The sequence below is a fragment of the Lepidochelys kempii genome, chromosome 13, assembly GCF_965140265.1.
Source record: "Lepidochelys kempii isolate rLepKem1 chromosome 13, rLepKem1.hap2, whole genome shotgun sequence".
NCBI classification, from domain to species: Eukaryota; Metazoa; Chordata; order Testudines; family Cheloniidae; genus Lepidochelys; species Lepidochelys kempii.
In genome coordinates, this window is record NC_133268.1 from 2088365 (window position 1) to 2106590 (window position 18226).

At 43.7% G+C, this 18226-nt stretch overlaps 2 protein-coding genes across 3 annotated transcripts in view; one reads left to right on the plus strand and one right to left on the minus strand.

Annotated features, from left to right (window-relative positions):
• The window catches only part of PLAGL2 (PLAG1 like zinc finger 2), a 26679-nt gene continuing 8453 nt past the window's right edge, over nt 1–18226 (plus strand). The window contains exons 1-3 of one of the 2 annotated variants that reach the window (XM_073308713.1): nt 1–103; nt 3487–3874; nt 4844–5439. In XM_073308713.1, the coding sequence (XP_073164814.1) occupies nt 3612–3874; nt 4844–5439 (859 nt within the window). In that variant the 5' untranslated portion in view covers nt 1–103; nt 3487–3611. Of the gene's footprint in view, nt 104–3486; nt 3875–4843; nt 16798–18226 lie in introns of those variants that run through there. The other variant, XM_073308712.1, reaches the window with a different exon arrangement.
• TM9SF4 (transmembrane 9 superfamily member 4) overlaps nt 15520–18226 on the minus strand; it is a 26417-nt gene continuing 23710 nt past the window's right edge. Inside the window, exon 18 of the mRNA XM_073308710.1 lies at nt 15520–17715. Coding sequence (XP_073164811.1) covers nt 17566–17715 — 150 coding nt within the window. The 3' untranslated portion in view covers nt 15520–17565. The remainder of the gene's footprint in view (nt 17716–18226) is intronic.

The window sequence follows — 18226 nt, forward strand, 5'->3', positions numbered from 1 at the left end:
GAAGGAGCGCGAGCGAGCGCGGCGTCACTCCCACAATGCCCCGCACAATGGGGCCGCCGGGGCCTGAGCCGGAGCCGAGCCTGGCGGGGCCCGGGGGACCGGGGTGAGTGCGGGGACCGGGGAGGAGCCTGCCAAGCCACGCCCCCCGCCAGCGGGCGTCTCTCCGCGCCGCCGGGGCCAGCCCGGACCCCCCCCGACACCCCCCCCCGCGCGGGGCTGTGGCGGACGGGGAGCCCCGCGCGCGGAGCCGGTGCCGCCTCCTGCCCCCGGGCCCGGGCCGTGGAGCCCCGAGCCCTTCCCTGGGCGGCGCGAGAGCCCCGCCGGCCTGCGGCGAGCCCGGGCCGGGGAATCCGCCTCCCCGCCGCTGCCCTGGTCCCGCTCCGCCCGGGGTGGGCCTGGACTCCGGGCTGCGGGGGGCGCAGAGAGCTCGTGGCCCGCCGGAGCCCGACCTTGGCCCCGGCCCCGCGGCCAGCCTTCGCGGCCCCGCTCGCCCCTGGGTCCGTTCTTCCGCGCCAGCGCCGGCTGCCTGTCGGATCTCCGGCCCCGCAGCCCGCGCTTCAGTCCTGCCCTTTGGCCTCTCCCAAACGTTGTGCCCGCCGTGCGAAAGGAGCAGGTGGTAGCGGAGGGGCTGGTTAGCCGGCCGCCAGTCCGGGACACTGGTCATGGGGTCGGCGGTGTAAATGATGAAGATCAGGAATATAATTAAATGCCAGCCAACGTTCAACATGGTTTTATGGGACATGGGCCTTGTCAGATTTGATTCCATTCTTTGGGAGAAGGGAGGAAGGAGTTGAGTTGATGAAGGTAGCTAGATAGGCATGGTGAGGGAGGTAGGAGTTATTAATAAAGATGTAATATATGCAGTTGTGTGAGGTATTTAACTTATAACGGCGTGGCATTTCAGTTTTAAAATAAAGCACTATACAAGATCAGTAAATCACATGTTGAATGGATTAAGAACTGATAGCTTCATGGTATTTGTTGGTGAGGAATCATCATCGGCTGGAGGTCTTTAAAATGGGGTTCTGTAGCAATCGGTTCTAGGTCCGATGCTGTTCAACATTTTCATCTATGATGCGGAAGTGACTTCTAAATTACTGATAAAATTTTCTAATGACACCCAAATTGGTGGAGTGGTAGATCCGGAGGAAGACACGGCTGCTACACAATGCAGTATGGATTGGTTGGTAAACTGGCCCCATTTCAATAAACTGTGTTTTTTAATACAGCCAGAGTAAAGTGTACATTTAAGAACGAGGAATGCAGGTCATACCTACAGAATGGTGGGGAACTGTGTCCTGGAAAGCAGTGACTCTGAAAAGGATTCAGGGTCGAGAGTGGACAAGCAAACAACATAAGCCCTGCTGTGATACTGTGGTAAAAAGGGCTAATGCATTCTTTTGATGTATAAACAAGGTGTAATGACTAGAAGTAAGGGGATGCTATTTTACCTCTGTATACAGCATTAGTGAGACAGTTACTAGAACACTGCAGGCAATTCTGTTGTGCATATTTTAAAAAGGATGTTTAAGAATGAGAGGGTGCAGAAAAGAGCACAAAATTATTCAAGAGCTGGAGAAAATGCTTTTGTGAGGGATTTAAAGAGCTCAGTCTGTTTAGTTTGTCAAAAAGAAGGTTGAAAGATGACAATTATAGTGTATAAATATCTTCATGAAGATAAAATAATGGGACACCTGCCAACCAGTAGCTGACATGAAATGTGAGATTCCTGAACACACTGGGAAAGAGGAGGGGGGACCAGCACATTGCTACTGGATTTTAGAATTGGGGTACCTTAGCTTCTTTTGTATTCTGTCTGTCTAATAGGTGTCTGGTAAAGTTTTCAAGCTATATAAAAACAAATTTTCTTTCTTAGTATGACTTCAAAACATGCTTATAGATACTAATTCTCCTGGAGTCCTCCCATCCCTACTATTTTCCATCCTGTCTGAGGGAACTATTTGTAGTGTCATGGTTTCATCCTGTATCCAGGGCCAATTCTTGTCTCATCTATTTATAATGTTCACTGGGGCTCTGTCTTAACAGAAGGACTGGATCTTTCCCTTCCTGGCTGCAGATCTGGCCCACATCTGGCACTGCTGTTGATGTGTGGGTACAAAGTTCCTCCCTCATATGCAATCATTGAGAAGGGGTTAGAGAGTTTGATGCTATTTTAAGAAGAGTTTCTCATGTTGCTAAATTTAAAGGAGGAGGATATACTCCACTGTGACTTTGGTAAAAACAGCCATTCAAGTTAACCCTTCCCTGCCATATGAGGTTGTGGAGATGTACAGGCAACCGTGTGAAGGCAAAAGAGGGGACAGATTGAAGACAAATCTCCTATTAGAGCTGTAGTGAGAAATCCATGAGAGTTTTAATCTACTAGCAGAAACCGTCCAAGAGGAACCAGAAGATCCATAAGAATACTGTCAAATGTGTAGTTTTGCTGAAAAGCAGATGTTTTGACTGCCCATGATGATGTATAAGATCAGGTCAGACTATAAAAGGGGGGCTGTCTGTCATTACAGCAGGCTTGTTGATCCAGATAGCCAGGAACAATTCCATGTATGGTAGAAAGAAAATTCTAAGACTAGTCAAACGCTGAAACAGAGGCAGCCTATATCAGCCTCCCTCAGAGAGTCATATGTGCTTGTCTTATTGACCCACTTAGAGAAACACATATTTGCTCCACGGGAGCTGCTTTTGTCAGCTCACCCAACTGCTAGGGAGCTATAGAATACCAAAAATAATAAATAATTGAATTGTGGAATTTCTGCGACAGATGATGCAAGAAGGGAAGCCCAGCAAAGCCCAAGAGCAAATCAAAAGAGTGAAATGTATGAAGAAAGGGACTAGGATGATGAGGGGATGTTAGCTTGAAGAAGCAGATGAGAAAAAGATGACAAGCTTACAGCTGTAGAGGCATGACCAGCCACTATGTTCAGAGGAAATGAATTCACCAGGCAGCAATGATGACTTTTAATACAGTAGTTTAAGTTATGTGATCAGATAATGGTTGTTACGTGGGAAAGTTCTAACCCTCACCTCATTTTATTCATAAAAGATTAGTACAAGTGCCTTTAGGACCCCCATGAGATTAAGGGAGGAAGAGGACTGGTGAGAAGGTGACCTGAGACTGGAGAATAACTTTCTCTCTCTCCTTGGTAGCCCTCTGTGCTAAGAATGCTCGAGCCTGTTAGGAACATTTCTCCTCACAGAGTGGATGATTGGCTAGCAGGGTGAATCTTCCATCCAGATTTTACCAGAGTGGAAGCACTCTCAAACCAATCCCTTGTACCAGGCCATGTTGTATTGTGTTTATTCAGAACAAAATGTAATCAAGAGAAACAGGAGAATTTCTTATGTCAGTGGACCGGCATAATATGAGTGGCTTCATGCAGGCTGTTGCTAAGGTATATTTGTACCCATTTGGGTGCGCAGCTAGAACGATGCAGTACCCTCACCCCACCTGTTCTGTTGTTTCAGATGAAGATTTCTTGCTGTTAAAGTCATATCATTGCAAAGGTTCCAGCTATACTGGGACAGTGTAACAGCAAGTCACCAACAGGTACGAGTTCTGCTTAACATGGCCCTGTTCTACTAGGCCTGCCATGACGGCATTTTTTACCAGTGTTCCTACCTGGATTCAAGATGCAAAGCAGGAGGAGGAGGAGACAGGCTGGAAATTAGTCCCCAGGCAAAGGGGTCGAGAGGCTGAAAGTCAAGGCAAGTGCCAATGTGAAATTTCTGGGACCTCCTTTACCAATGTGGACAAGCTGAGAACTCACACGTTCACTCATACGGAGCAGAGACCTTACAACTGCCCTCAGCTGCACTGTGGGAAGGCCTTTGCATCCAAGTACAAGCTCTATAGGTAGGTGACTATGCTCAATGCCTCTAATTAACAGTTCTCTCCCCTCATAGGACTGGGAGAATCCCACTACACTGGGGATTTGTCATATCTAGTGACAGGGTGGAGGAGGGAAAATCTTTGTTACCTTGCAAGTAAAGTGCTGGTGTTACAGAATTTCTTTAGCCCCTTCCATCTGAAGACCTCACATTACTTTAAAATTTAAGGCCCAGGATAAGTATTTTCTGTTTTATTGATGAGGATATTGAGGCACACAAGTTAATCTTACAAAGCAAACAGTGGAAGGCCAAGAATAGCATTCAGGTCTCAAATCCTTGTCTAGTGCTTTAATCACAAAGACCATTTCTCTCCCACTTAGTAGTCAGCCATGAAGAGCCAGACTTTGGTGCTGAAGAATGGGATGGGATCATTAAATTTGCTAAATAAGTTCACTGTGAAGATAGGCTGGATGGATCAAGGTTTGAGAGGGTAAAGAAAATCCATCTGAGTTTCAAGTAAGAATTCAACCCAAATTGGTAGTGACAACAGGTTACCACTCTCTGCTGGCTGCTTCTGAAATGCACTGCTGGTCTCACTCCAGTCCCCAGTAGACAAGTGTCCAACACAAAAGCTACCAAAGTTGGCCCTAGCTAGTTACCCTGGTTGGCAGGCTTAGTAGAGAAGGCAAGAACTGAATGGAAGACTAAAGTATACTTGTGTAGATGTGATGCCTTCTGTTAGGACTGAAACAACTTAAAGGGCATTGTGAGGGAAGTTTGAAATGCTATTGCCCATGATCCTTTACTGGTTTTGTGGATGGAGGACTTGTGCTTCTAGTGCTGTCAATGCAACCCCTTTAAAAAGCTAAAATTTCACACGAGATTTTAAACAAAAAAGTTTTGGAGGGAGCAGGGGGAGAGCTTGCAAAAGCAGCACTTACTGTGCTGTGGGTTGAACACTACCCTAACTTTCCTTCTGTTTTCCTCACACAAGGCACATGGCCACACACTCTGCCCAGAAACCTCACCAGTGTATGTACTGCGAGAAAATGTTCCACCGGAAGGACCATCTCCGCAATCACCTGCAGACTCATGACCCCAACAAAGAAGCCCTCCACTGCCCTGAGTGTGGGAAGAACTACAACACCAAACTAGGCTTCAGGCGACACCTGGCTATGCATGCAGCTGCCAGTGGCGATCTGAGCTGCAAAGTGTGCCTGCAGACCTTTGAGAACACTCAGGTCCTCCTGGAACACCTCAAGGCTCATTCCAGGAGGGCATCTGGTGGAGCAAAGGAAAAGAAGCACTCGTGTGATCACTGTGACAGACGCTTCTACACACGTAAAGATGTGCGGAGACACCTTGTGGTGCACACAGGGCGGAAGGACTTCCTGTGCCAGTATTGTGCTCAGAGGTTTGGGCGGAAGGACCACCTGACCAGGCACATGAAGAAGAGCCACTCCCAAGAATTGCTGAAGATCAAGACAGAGCCAGTTGACATGTTGGGTCTCCTAAGCTGCAGCTCAGCTGTAGCAGTGAAAGAAGAGTTGAGTCCAGTTTTATGTATGGCATCCAGAGACATGATGAGTGGTAAGAGCTTTCCTGGCATGCTGCCTATGGGCATGTACAGTACACACCTCCAAGCTATGCCAAGTTCAGGGATGCCCCATTCTTTGGTTCCCAACTCTCTTCCAATGGGAATGAGTTATCCTCTGGAATCTTCTTCTCCTATCTCCTCCCCACCACAACCTCCTCCGAAGTACCAGCTCGGATCTACCTCATATTTACCTGAGAAACTACCCAAAGCAGAGGTGGAGAGCTTTCTGTCAGAGCTTCCTGGCAGTCTGTCTCTCTCATCTGGTGAGCCTCAGTCCTCCTCACCTCAGCCAGTAACTCTGGACGAGACTCTGCTTTCCAAGAGCCCTGCTAACCTTTCAGAGGCTCTCTGTGCTGCTAACATGGATTTTTCTCATCTTCTGGGCTTCCTCCCCCTGAATCTTCCTCCATGTAACCCACCTGTGTCATCAGGGGGGCTGGTCATGGGCTACTCACAGGGGGAAACCCAGCCATTGCTTACCACTTTGCAACCTCAACCTCAAGAATCTCCCGGAGCTGGAGGCTCCCTGAACTTTGGTCCCCTTCATTCATTACCCCCTGTCTTCACCTCCAGCTTGAGCACAACCACCCTGCCACGTTTCCACCAGGCATTCCAATAAGGTGACTGTGGCACTGGTTAGCGGGTCTTCCGCTAATACTTGCTCGGAGAGCCCTAAAAATGCACAACTCTTGTACTTCTCTGCTGGGATGTGAAAGCTTTTGAAAGCTGTTTCAGACAGGACGATTCTGGTGTCTGGAGGGAGCACTTGTAGACTGGAACAGCAGATATCCCTGTGCATGTCCCAGTCCTCTAGAGTGAAAAGGTTTCAGCTGTATTTTTTTTTTTTTTCTAATTTTTAATCTGTGAATCGGGAGCCACACTTAGCACTGACCTTCCCTGAGGTTTTGGAGCCTTGTCCCTCTTTGGGAAGGGATTGAATCTGAGGAGTTGGGGCTGTTTCAGTTTGGGCAGACTTGGACTAACCTTTTGAAGAGTCCAACTTCCATTTTGTGTTACCACATTGCAATCCTGGCATTACAGCCAATACCTGCAAGTGAATCAAGAGGAGGGGCAAGTCCAGAGACCTATCCCATTTGGAACAGACAGGAGAAGAGCTGTCCTTCCCCGTTACCCCCATCCCATCACCTACACAGCTCATGCCATTTTGCATCAGTGTTAAGCGATAATGATAGCATCAACACGATGGATGCAGAGCACCTCATTTCTTTTTGCAGAGCCATCAGAATAGACTCATTCCAGTGAATTTTTTTTTGAAAACACAACATGAGTCTCTTTCAGTCATTACAAAAATAGGACACACCAGTGTACATCAGTTTTGTATCTGGTGTAGCTAGAATACTGTTTACACAATGAAGTCAGGTTGCACTGATTTCTCTTCACTTGTCACCTTTTTCCCCCATGGGGAAAATAAACTGACTTGGACTACTTCAGTCTCTGCCATTTTAAATGGTAGTTCTTTGCACATTCCCTTTGACTTCCCATATGTGTCAGAGGGGGATGGAGCAACTTAGACATCTGGCTCACTTTCATGGTGTATGAAGTGAGCCCTTTTAAAAACACCACAACCACACAGATCTTGCCTCTATATTGGAAACCAAAGCACGCAAAAAAGCAAGGTTTAGAGCTATATGCTGGCAGCATCAAGTGCTGTCATACAGGAGACCCAGGTTTAGGAGTGATCTCTGGGCTTCTGCTCCATAGGTTAGGCATGGAGATGAAGGACAGTGTATGAGCTGACATCTTTTCTGCCACCATTTGCCAGGGTCAGTGCCCTCCTGGCTGATCCACAAAGCGGCATCAGGAGACATATTTTGACCTCCACAGTGGGGTGATAGCATGCAGGAGTCAGGAGAAAACAAAACTGGCCCTAGTTTTGTTTACACTTAGTCACTGTATTTGAACTGTTTCCCCAACACTAATTGTCCTAACAATAGCTGAGGTCTCTGGGATTACAGTCCCCCTTCCTCTCCTCCAGCCTGGAGTTGTGGGCCTTTTTTATTCCTCCTTTCTCCTGCCATACCCCCTGAACCCTGGGTTTGGCTTCCCTTGCTACCCATCATCTACAGCCTTTGAGTTCTCCTTTGTGGGATCTCCACCTACTGATAGCAAAAAGGTTAAACTTTTAAGGGTCAGTGGACTCCTAGTCTGATCAGCTCCGCATAGTCTCCTGTTCACATCATGCTCAGTAGCCCATAATCTTGGGTATGTTAAATCCAGCTATATTTTAATGCACATCTATGAACACAAACATGCAGCTTTTCGTACCTCAGCATGTAGGAGCATAACAGGCTAAGATAACCCAGGGAGTTTACCAACATCTCTCTTTACAAACCCCCCAAAATAGAGACCTACCTCTGTCCTGTTATCGTAACTCCATAAATGAAGTCAGTTACTGTCCCCCTGCATTCTCTTCTTTCCCTCTTCACTTCAGCTGACACAGTTTTTGCTTTTATCTTCAGCCATTTGTCTCAAACCCAGAGCGCACAATTAGTTCTGTTTTAATTGCTCATAGGCCTGGCTCTTCCTCCACTTTACTCAAGGATTTCCTATAAGTTTTTAGTAATGTCTTCCTAACCCCAGCTGGTGAACCAGCTAAACCTTGAAACATAAGGAGTGATAGACCTTGTCATTTAAAGTTTAGCCAGTGAAACTGCAAATGCTACTTTCGTTCATATCAGTGTAAGTTTTTACCTCAGCAATATCCTGTGAAAATGAGTTTCCATGGATTAAAAGTAGTACTTTCTTTTATCCATTTTCAAATGTTGCCTTTCAAATTTCAGCAAGTGCCTTCTTTTAATTTGAAACAGTAAATAGGGGGATCTCAGCTGGTCTTCTCTTAACCATTCATTATTTTTAAATACCTCAGTCATGTCTCCTATTTTTCTCTTTCCAAATTAGTTTCACAATTTCACTTTAAGTCCGATTCCTGTCTTTTTTTAATATATATATTTTTTTAAAACAAAATCAAAAATGGGAAAAAACTTGAAAGGTGATCAAAACGGAAAGCGTTATTTGGATTTATGCAGTGCCGCCATAATTTTTCCTCATCTCTATATTTTTAACATCTGATTCTCTTTTGGGGTTTTTTTGCCTTCATTGTACTTTGAGAAGAGGTTTTCACTGAAATATCTTCAGGGGTAGCCAAGTCTACAGCCAGGCAAATGCCTCCATTTTCTACAAATACTCTCTCAAAGAATCAATGGAATTCATTTAACTAGTTTTTGCACCACTTGGTTTGCTTTCCATGGCTATTCTAGCAAGCAGGTTCATATATAAAATGATTAACCAACATTAGGTAATATATTAATGGAAAAGCAAGTCTGGAACTCAAACCAACGGTTTACATTGGGAACTTGATGCAAAGATTCATCCTGACCCATAACAGGTCCTTTTGAGTTCAATGGATATAGGATCAGACACTAAGTATGCAGATAAGATTAAAATGCCAAGTGTTGCAAATACCATTGCAGACACAGAAATAATGCAAAAGATCTAAAGAGATGGGAAATAGCTAAATGAGATTCATGCAGGACAAATGCAAGTTAAAACATCTTGGGGGAAATAAATTGGAGAGGAGATATTTGGAAAGCAATATTGTGAAAGACTAAAGGGGTGATAGAGGACAGCAAGTTAGATGTATGTTTACAAAGAAATGTGACAACAAAAAAACTGTGGGATTTTAGACTGGATAAAGCAAAGCATCAATTCATAAGAGGAATAAATATCTATAACTGGGAAGACCTCATCTGTAATAATTATACTGGCATGTATGTAGTAGTTTACATCTGTATGTCTCCTACCACTTACAACTGAATATCATTTGCTCCCTATATAAAATAGGGATAATGAGACAGAGGTTAAAGTCAACATCAAAAGTTCAGAAGTGCCTTTTAAGAATCTACATTGGGCTTGCTCAGTGATAGAACCCATGAATCAACTTCTTGACTTCAGCCCTGCACCATGTCTGATCATGCTGTGTCCTAGAATACTGTATGTTTATGGACACCACTGTATACCAGAAGGGCATAGACAAATTGAGTTTCAGAGGAAAGCAATTAAAATGGGAAAGTGGCTGGAGGGGTTCATTTTAAAAAAGAAATTAATAGAAATAGACACCATGTAATGACCCTCAAATTTAAAAGACCTAGGAGAGAGAGAGAGGAATTACTGAGGATAGTACACAGGGGAAAATAAGGTTAAATAAATAAAAGGGAAAGTTTTGGTTGAATAGCAGGAAGGACGTCAGTCTCCCAATGGAAGTTAAGATGTTTCAGACCAAACTGGGTCAATTTTAGTACACATACAGTAAGGAATAACCCTGCAGTGCCAGGGAGGTGGGCTTCCTAATCTTTCCCAGGCTCAGATTTCTAGAACTGGGAGAATGTCACTCACCTAGATCTTTTTCCTGAGGGGTTACAGCTGGTTCAAGAACCCTTCTGTGTGCAGGTAGTGTAAATAGGAAGAAAATGTCCATTACTTTGCATTTGTCTATGCTGAATTTTATCTCCCACTATGTTAGTGACTTACCTAGTTTTGCTAGGTCTTTCTTGAGTGCCTCATAATAGGGCCTGCTCTTTAACCTGAATAATGTTGGAAAATCACCTCCCTGTTCATCCTCTTTTCCAGGTTAAATAGATGGTAGATTTGATTACTTCTGTTTGGAAACAGCTCTTTGTTCTTTTAATTCCTTCAGCACTGACAGGTGAACAGCAGCTCTCTAGGTGACTTACTGTAATTCATTCTGGAGTTTCCCCATCACTCCTTTCTGACATTGCTTCTTCACCTTCACTTCCTGGAAAAATAAAATCCTGCAGAAGGCATTTCCCATTGTTTTCTGTGATGAAGACTGGTGCAAAAAAATCATTTAAGATGCTTTCCCAGTCTTCCTACACTCTGGTCATCCCTTTTACTCCCTTCCAGACCCACTGATTCTCTTATGGGCTGACTCTTGGTAGTTAATTGCTCTTCAGGTTCCCCCTTAACCACATTTTGATAATAATTTTCAGTTGACCCAGATTGTAGGTGGTTTTCTTCTCCGTAATGATCTCAGTAATTATGCCCATAGTCCAACATTGTCACCCCAAGTCTCTTTAAATTACAACAGTTATTAGACTTACTGGGCTTGCATACACAAATCCTGCACCAATCAGGCGCCTAGTATCCAGAATGCTCTATCCTGGAAACAGATTACTGTACAAATTGATTAATCTCCCTAACACACTATAAATGCACTTCTCCCACAAAACAGAGTGGACCCTGCTTATAGTAAAATGGTTTGCACAGGACTGTTTCATTAAAAAGGTCTTTCCATCCTAGCTGGTCAATATTTCTTCATCTCTGCTCCTACAGCCACTTGCATCAATTTTAATCCCCTCTGATGTATATTTTAATCTCTGCACTGAGAAGGCTGATACCTGGGATTCTGAATACGGCTCACTTGATTTTTATACTGTGCTGAGAGGCAGTGTTGCCTAGTGGATAGAGCACTGGATTAGGACTCTGGAGACCTGAGTTGTTTGCAGATCTACCACTGGCCTGCTGGGTGACCACAAGCAAATCACTTCTCTCTTTTTCTCAGTTTCCTTATCTGTAAAATGGGTATAATGAGGATACTTCCCTCCTTTGTAAAGTGCTTTGAAATCAATAGATGAAAAAGCACTAGGTAAGACATATGTCAGTAATAATACTTAAGCGTTCTTTCCTTTCACAGGACACCCTTGTTTCCAGTCCTGGACCTGTTTTTCCAATGTTATTAGATCTGTCCCAGGTTCTCACTATACTGCCCAATAATGAGTTTGTGTTTGTCTACCTTAAATCTGTAGAGTGACTTTCATTTCCTCATCTTGTTTTGGGCTTGCTTTATTCTTTGAGGATGCCAACAGATTGCAAACCAGAACTTTTGTTTAGAATCCAGCTGTGCTCTGAGTCACACTGTTTTGGCACGATTCTCATTCCATCAGCCTCAGCAAAAGCGAGAGCTCTTACCTACCACAGCAGTTTGTTAATGTACAACCATCCCATCTAAATACCCAGAGCCATCTCTTCCCCACACTTGCATAGACTGCTTCTTACTATACACTTCCTTTCCTCTCTATAAAGGCAGGTTCAGCAAAACCCTTTGAGTTGATCACCAAGGATATTAGACCTTCAAAATGGAGAACACACAAGAATTTACTACTTGGGATTTTTTTAGTTTTCTAACTGAAAGTACATTTTGCTTCCTATGTTACTAATAGGGTATTTGAAACTATATGTAGTCTTAAGAAAAAAATCTGAGCCGTATCTCCTCATACATGACAGCAGGTGCTCAGTTCTTTTGTATGCTGTATATGTCCCTCTCCCACCCATGCAATCTTGCTTCCCACCAGCCACATTTACAAAGTGAACACAAAACTTGGAAAACATGGAAATCATTTTAAATTATGTTCTCACAACATGCAGCAGGAGAAACCAGTGGAAGTGAGCAGGAAACAAAGCCTGACAGAAGAAAACTTAAAGAATTTGGGATTTTATTTTCATTTATTAAACAGGGCAGTTGCACAACCCTCAAAGTGAAAGCATCTGAACTTCCTTATTTTTTAAGACAAGCATATTTTAACAAATTCTTCCACTCCATTGCTGTATTCTTAATGATTAGCACAGGCACTGCATCTTACCCTGAAAATGCTATAAAATCAGAACAGGTCTATTGCATAGGATATGCTGAGATGATAAAGGGAAAGCTCTGTGTGAAACAATTTCTGCAGTACAGGAATACCACAACATGTCACTCAGAGAATGGGTCCCAGTTAAATTAAATATCCAGTTGAAAAGACCAGTTCACATTTGGCATCTGCACCAGCAAACCCAGTTTCTTTCTGCATTTTGTTGTTCCTTTTCAAGGTAATGTACCATTAAGGTTTCCACTTGTGGATTTCACCAGCACATCCTGCTGAGAGATGTAGCCTTTGGCAAGTTTGAAGAAAGTTGAAATTCAGGTTCTTTCTGAATGTTGAAGTCTGCATAGCAGATTCGATTGCTTATGCTGGAAGCCTCATGTCTTGAGCTTATGAGTTCTCCCCACCCCCTTTTTAGTGCCTCATTAAGTTCTTGATTTTTTTTTTGTAGTTTTCCCTAATAACTAGGAGCTGTTTTAGAAAGTTTTTGTAACATTTGTATCAATATTTTACTTTAACAAGGATATTTAACTAAAAAAAAAAATGAAATTTGCCTTAGTGTAGGTTCAAAAACTGGGTGGTGACAAGAGGGAGAGTGCAGGGAACTTCTGGAAGCCACCCAGATTCACCCCTCGAAGTATTCAAGCTCTGAACCTGCAGCTGGAGGAAAAGCTACAGTAGCCTTCACAGCTATGGCAAAGTCAGGCTGAGGATCCTCTTCAAGTCAGGGTGAACTTTGTCACCAGTGGAACAAATTCTGCCCTCAGGTTCCAGTACACAGGAGTGGGACCTCCGAGGGCAGTATTTGGTCCAAAGGCTGGGAGCACCCCTTTCCGAAAGCAGCAACTTGGAATTTCTCTTCTACTGTAGCTGGGGTGGAAGGGAGTCAGCATCTTTTTTCTTTTTCCAGGGATGCAACTCAACCTTTTCCATGCTGCACTTTTAGAGCACAAGTTCCCAACTTCCATTCCTACAGCCACAGCTGTCAAGGCCAGCAGCTTCCCCTCCTTACAGCTGGACTATTTTTTTAAAGAAACTTTCTAGCACTTCTTTTTTTTTTTTAACACACAGTGAATAACCTCTTTTTATAGGAGTATTTTTGGGCTTTATATAAAACAAGGTTTTAAACTGTAAAATATCAAGTGCCATTAGGAAATGTACAGCTCATCTCTGTTAAATTAGCTTTTCCACTGTCTTACAGAATTAAGTCCAAGATGAAAGGGCTTTTTTATAATGAAGTTTATTAAAAACGTTTGAACTGTCTGCCTTGAACTTGCACTTTTTCCCTCAGAGGCGAAGCCCAGTAGATCACAAAGCTCCAATTCTCAACATGGATCTGAATGTACTTTTAATTTCTGCCTTCACATATATGGAGCAAAGGGATAAAAAGGCAGTTCTCTTGTGTGTGTCTTTATGGGGCTGGTTCTGTTTATCTTGTATCAATGAAGGGACAAGAATACAGTATTTTGGAGGCTTACATTTAAACACCCTGGCCACTTGATTAAAGTTATAGCTACCAGCAGTGTTGAAACATGACTGTTGCTGCTATTAAGGTTTTAGCACCATTTTCGTGACCAGAGTGAACAAAACTTTTGTTTGCTTTCAAGGAAGCAGGCTAGCTAATTCCCCCATCTATACTATACAAAATCAGTCAGAGCAGGAACCTGTTTATAACACTTATCAATGCAGTATCAACTTGTAGTGTAGGCTGGAATTGTACTCAAGTACTGAATGAGATTAAAATATGCTTAGGTCATACAGCCACACTGCAACACTAAACCACAGCAGGCAATTTTCACATTGGTGTCCACAGCCTGCTTGACTTTGTAGTGTAGACAGAACCTGTAACGCTTCTCAAAAAAAATCCCTGTTAAAAGTACTAGCAACAACCTCGTTTTGACAGTTTGTTGGTAACGCGATAAACTGATATGGCAACAGAAACGGATGGGTTCTGCTGAAGCTTTTAAATCAGGAATCAGAAGTTACCAGAGGGCAATCCCTTAAGCACCAAGTTAAACAGCTATGGTATCATAAATAATACTTTACATGTAAGGCACTATTAAGAGCACTTCAAACACGAACGTTTCACCGTACCCATGTTGGGTGTCATCTCCATTTTACACAGCTTCCCTGGGTCACTGGTCTCACCTAAGTAACTTGCACAGCCACACACAGCAACTCATTGGTAGAGCCAGGAATAGATCCTACAAGCCTGGAACTAGTTCTGCTTTAAACCCTACACAGTCCTCCCTCAGCAGAAGCTAAGAGCTCTACAAATGAACCATGATTTCCATGGAAGTGAAGAATCCAGCACCTTTCCTCTCCAGAGACTTCTAAAGTAGTCTGCATTTCTTAAAAGCTTCACTAGCCCAACAACTGTGCCTAGATCCAGACAAAATAACTGGGAATGGTGGGAGGAACCATGCATCCTCTCAGAAATTTCTCTTCATGAACCTAAAACCTGGGTTAGTCACTTCCTAGACTTCAAATTGCTGTTTTCCAGGCTAAACAATGTTGCCGAAACCCCAACAGAAGAGTCAGATTGCCACTTATTGACACACTACCATCGAAGCAAACCATTAATTGATCTATGCAGGAAGGCAGGTGCAGCTTGACATTCTTAGCTTGACATTCCTTTCTCCCTAACAAAGTTTCATGTCTTATGTTGTACAGCTCAGCCCAGCCCAGGTTCGTTGTATAGACAACAACAAATTGTCACTTCCTAACCACAAGTCAGTCTGTGGTGAGCCCTGTAGGGTATGTACATCACCACCACAGTAATCAGAGCTAAAGATGGAGATCCAGCTCTCCTCTTTTGGGAACGGATACTTTTGGGAGACTTGGCCAAAGAGTGAAAAGACAGCCCCTGCCTAGCCAGGCACTGAGATTTAGGGTGAAATTGCTGCTTTAATAAATTCACATGCCTGCACCATGCTGCCACAATATTTCTGAACTCAAACAGCTCTTCCATCAAATCTTCATTCAGTTTACAAATGCGATGCCTAATTCCTTAACCCCAACCATAGGAGGCAGAGGAGTATCCTCTCCATTGTACAGCTGACAAAACTGGCAGAGAGAGGTTAAGTGATATGACTAACATCACACAGGAAGTCAGTACTATAGCCAAGAACAGAACCCCAACTCACGTTTTAGACACAGGATTGTGCCTCAGTTCCCCTCAGTATGAAGAACATGCTGCACTGGGAAGAGCCTAAACATTACCATGAAGTTTGCTGGAGTAATAAAGTGAGGTTTTCTCCCTAAGTAGATTTACATTGTACTTCCTATTGCAATTACACAACAAGCTTTATTGTCTTTTAAGAACAAAAGATTGGGTCAAAACAGATGTTATGGGAGAGAAGACCATGAAAGGCTGCTTACACAGGACACTAGGACAACAGGACGATGGAATATTTATTTACAATAGGACACAGAATACATACATTAATTAAAAATACAAAGTAGAATACAGAAAAAAACAGGAGGGAGGGAGGGGAGAGAAATTAATGCAGGCTGAAACTCTCCACTAGGAAATCAACCAGAATCTGAGAGAGAAAGATATTTCAAATTAGAGATTACTAAGGATCCCACACAACTAGTGTATCCCATACCCCCTGCCCCCTTTTCATCCTTGATTCCGGGCTGGGTAACTGAAGATTATTAGGTGAGAAGCAATGCAGAGAAGAAGTTGAATGGTTTGGGATTCTAGTTCTCCATTCTTCCTGCTTGCGGAGCAAAAGGTCACCATTAAAAGTAAGAACCATTTACACAGCCCCAATGCAGACTGTTAAGGTGATACCCACGGTATAGAAAGCCTCAAATGTGTGAGACTCACTTAGCAACAGAGAGAGGTTTTGTTTGGAGTCACGTCTGTTCTGTCTAAATCGTATCACTGTCGCCTGTGACAGAGCAGAATATTTGGAGATTTTTTTCCCCTGTCCTGTTGAAGAAATAAAAAGAATTCTTATAGCTCTGACTAAAGTCACCCCATAGATCTGGGGATGGAGGAAGGCTTCACTGCAATTTGGGCCTAGATTTGCCAGCGGCCATAGTTTTGTTTTAAATGAGTCAAATAAAAATTCAAATGTATTTTTAAAAGCGCCTCCCATGGCCAGAGCCAGGCATCCAGATATGGGAAAGGAGGAACCCCCTATAAGATAGCACTCCTGGGCTATTCCTGAGGGCTCATCACATTTGGTAGCAAAGAGCGGAATACAGGTTACTGAGGTGTGAATCTTTCCTGCTCCCAGGAGGCAGTGTCTGAGAACAGGAGACAGGAATGGAGAGCGGGACCAGCCAAGAGACAGAGTAAGTGGGATGTATACCTCCCCTTTAAGAAATAGAAGTGGGAGGAAATCCTCAGGAACCACTCACTCCATCTCCTTCTGGCCATTATGCACTTTGTAGTAGACGTCCCCAAAATGAAGCAGAGATTTCTTGGCACTAAAGCAACACAGTAATGAGTTTCTCTACACAGGGCTTTATCTAACCTCAGAGGCCTCTCCTAATTAGTAGGGCTGTCCCATTTCCTCAGATGGCCAAAGAAATTAATGGAACAAAACCATGTGGCAATCTCATAAATGTTCTCCAGGGTACAGGGCCTTGTGCTCTAGAATCAACAAGTATTTACGCTGCTCTGGTACAACTCCCATGTTCTGCTTCTTCATGCTGCCAGGAAAGGTGACTCAGCTATTCCAGAAGAGTAGCACTCCTGCCCTCCTCTGAGCCCCTCCAGTTTATGCATCTGGGATGTTATACGCTGTCCAAAAGTAGGGGGAGGGAGAAATGATGCAGAGGGTTACGGTTCCCAAGCCCTCTCAGAGTGAAATTGCACTTGCCGGATTCTGAATGGCACCTCCATGGAACTGTAAACCAGTTGGAACTGAAATCACTGTAGTCAAAGCATGCCAGACGCATTCATGCAGGGGAAGCTTTTGAGATCCTCCTAGCTCACTATGGACTGAAGCACCCTCCACCTCTTCCAAGCAGAACCAAAGCAGGAGACAAACCCTGTGTGTTATTGGTCTGAAGACTCTCCCTGAACCCAAGTGCCATAAGGGCTGAAAAAAAAAAAAAAGTTTCACAAATGTTTCCATTGCTGTCTCAGGTCCATTCGTTATTCAACAAACAAAAGAATGAATGAGCAAAAAAGGGGCTTACTTACATAGAGGGGTATTTTTCTGCTAAAAATCCCTCAAAACTGGAATAAAATAATAAAGTTAAAATGCAAGGTATCTACACACCCCTCCCCCCAGAAGTAGCCCCAGAATCCATGTACGCTGTGCCAAAAGTTACATTCCAAAATGAGTAGGAGTTATTTATTTCTTTTGTCACTCCTCCATTGGGTTTTGTTTCCTTAAAAGAACTGGGAAAGGATCCCCTCTTCCTTTCCAGGAGGAAATGCACACAGAGGTGTCTGCTTTGTGCTGAGTCTGTGCATCTTCAGTCTATTTTCACCGCAGCATAGATCTTACGGACAAACATGTAGGCTGCGTAGAAGCCAATGGTGCCAGTGAGGAGCCAGAAAGACAGGACCATGAGAGCAGTGTAGCCAAAATAGAGTAAGGAGGGAATGAACTCAACGATATCCAGCTAGAATAGATGAGAAAAAGCAAAGTGAGCCTTAATACAAAGTGATGTTAAGAGTCAACTCCCCAGCTCAGTCAATGGCCTATTCCTTTTCCAAAAGAGGATGGTCGGGGGAAGCAGAGTGAGAAAAGAAAGCACTGGATAAGTTGGACATGGAAGCTAAATTCCTCCCCCCTTAGAAGATGGAGCTCCCTCCAAGTCATAGCTGGGATTTTCACTCCAGCTGGGGATGATCCCCCCAAGGCAGGGTTTGAGAACATTAAGCAAATGTTATTCCCCACAGGTGGATGGAGCACAGACCGGAATCTCCAAGTACCTAAACCTTCTTGAACTTGAATAGTGTAATTAACAGAATCATCTCTAGGAGACACAAAAAAGAGCACTAGACAATGAACGAAAAATGATACTGCAGAGAACAGCCATGCACTGGCAGGTGGGATGGACTAGAACCAGATGACCAAATAAGTATTCTCTCTTCAAATTCTACTATGCCCTCAGGGAAGATAGAGCTTTT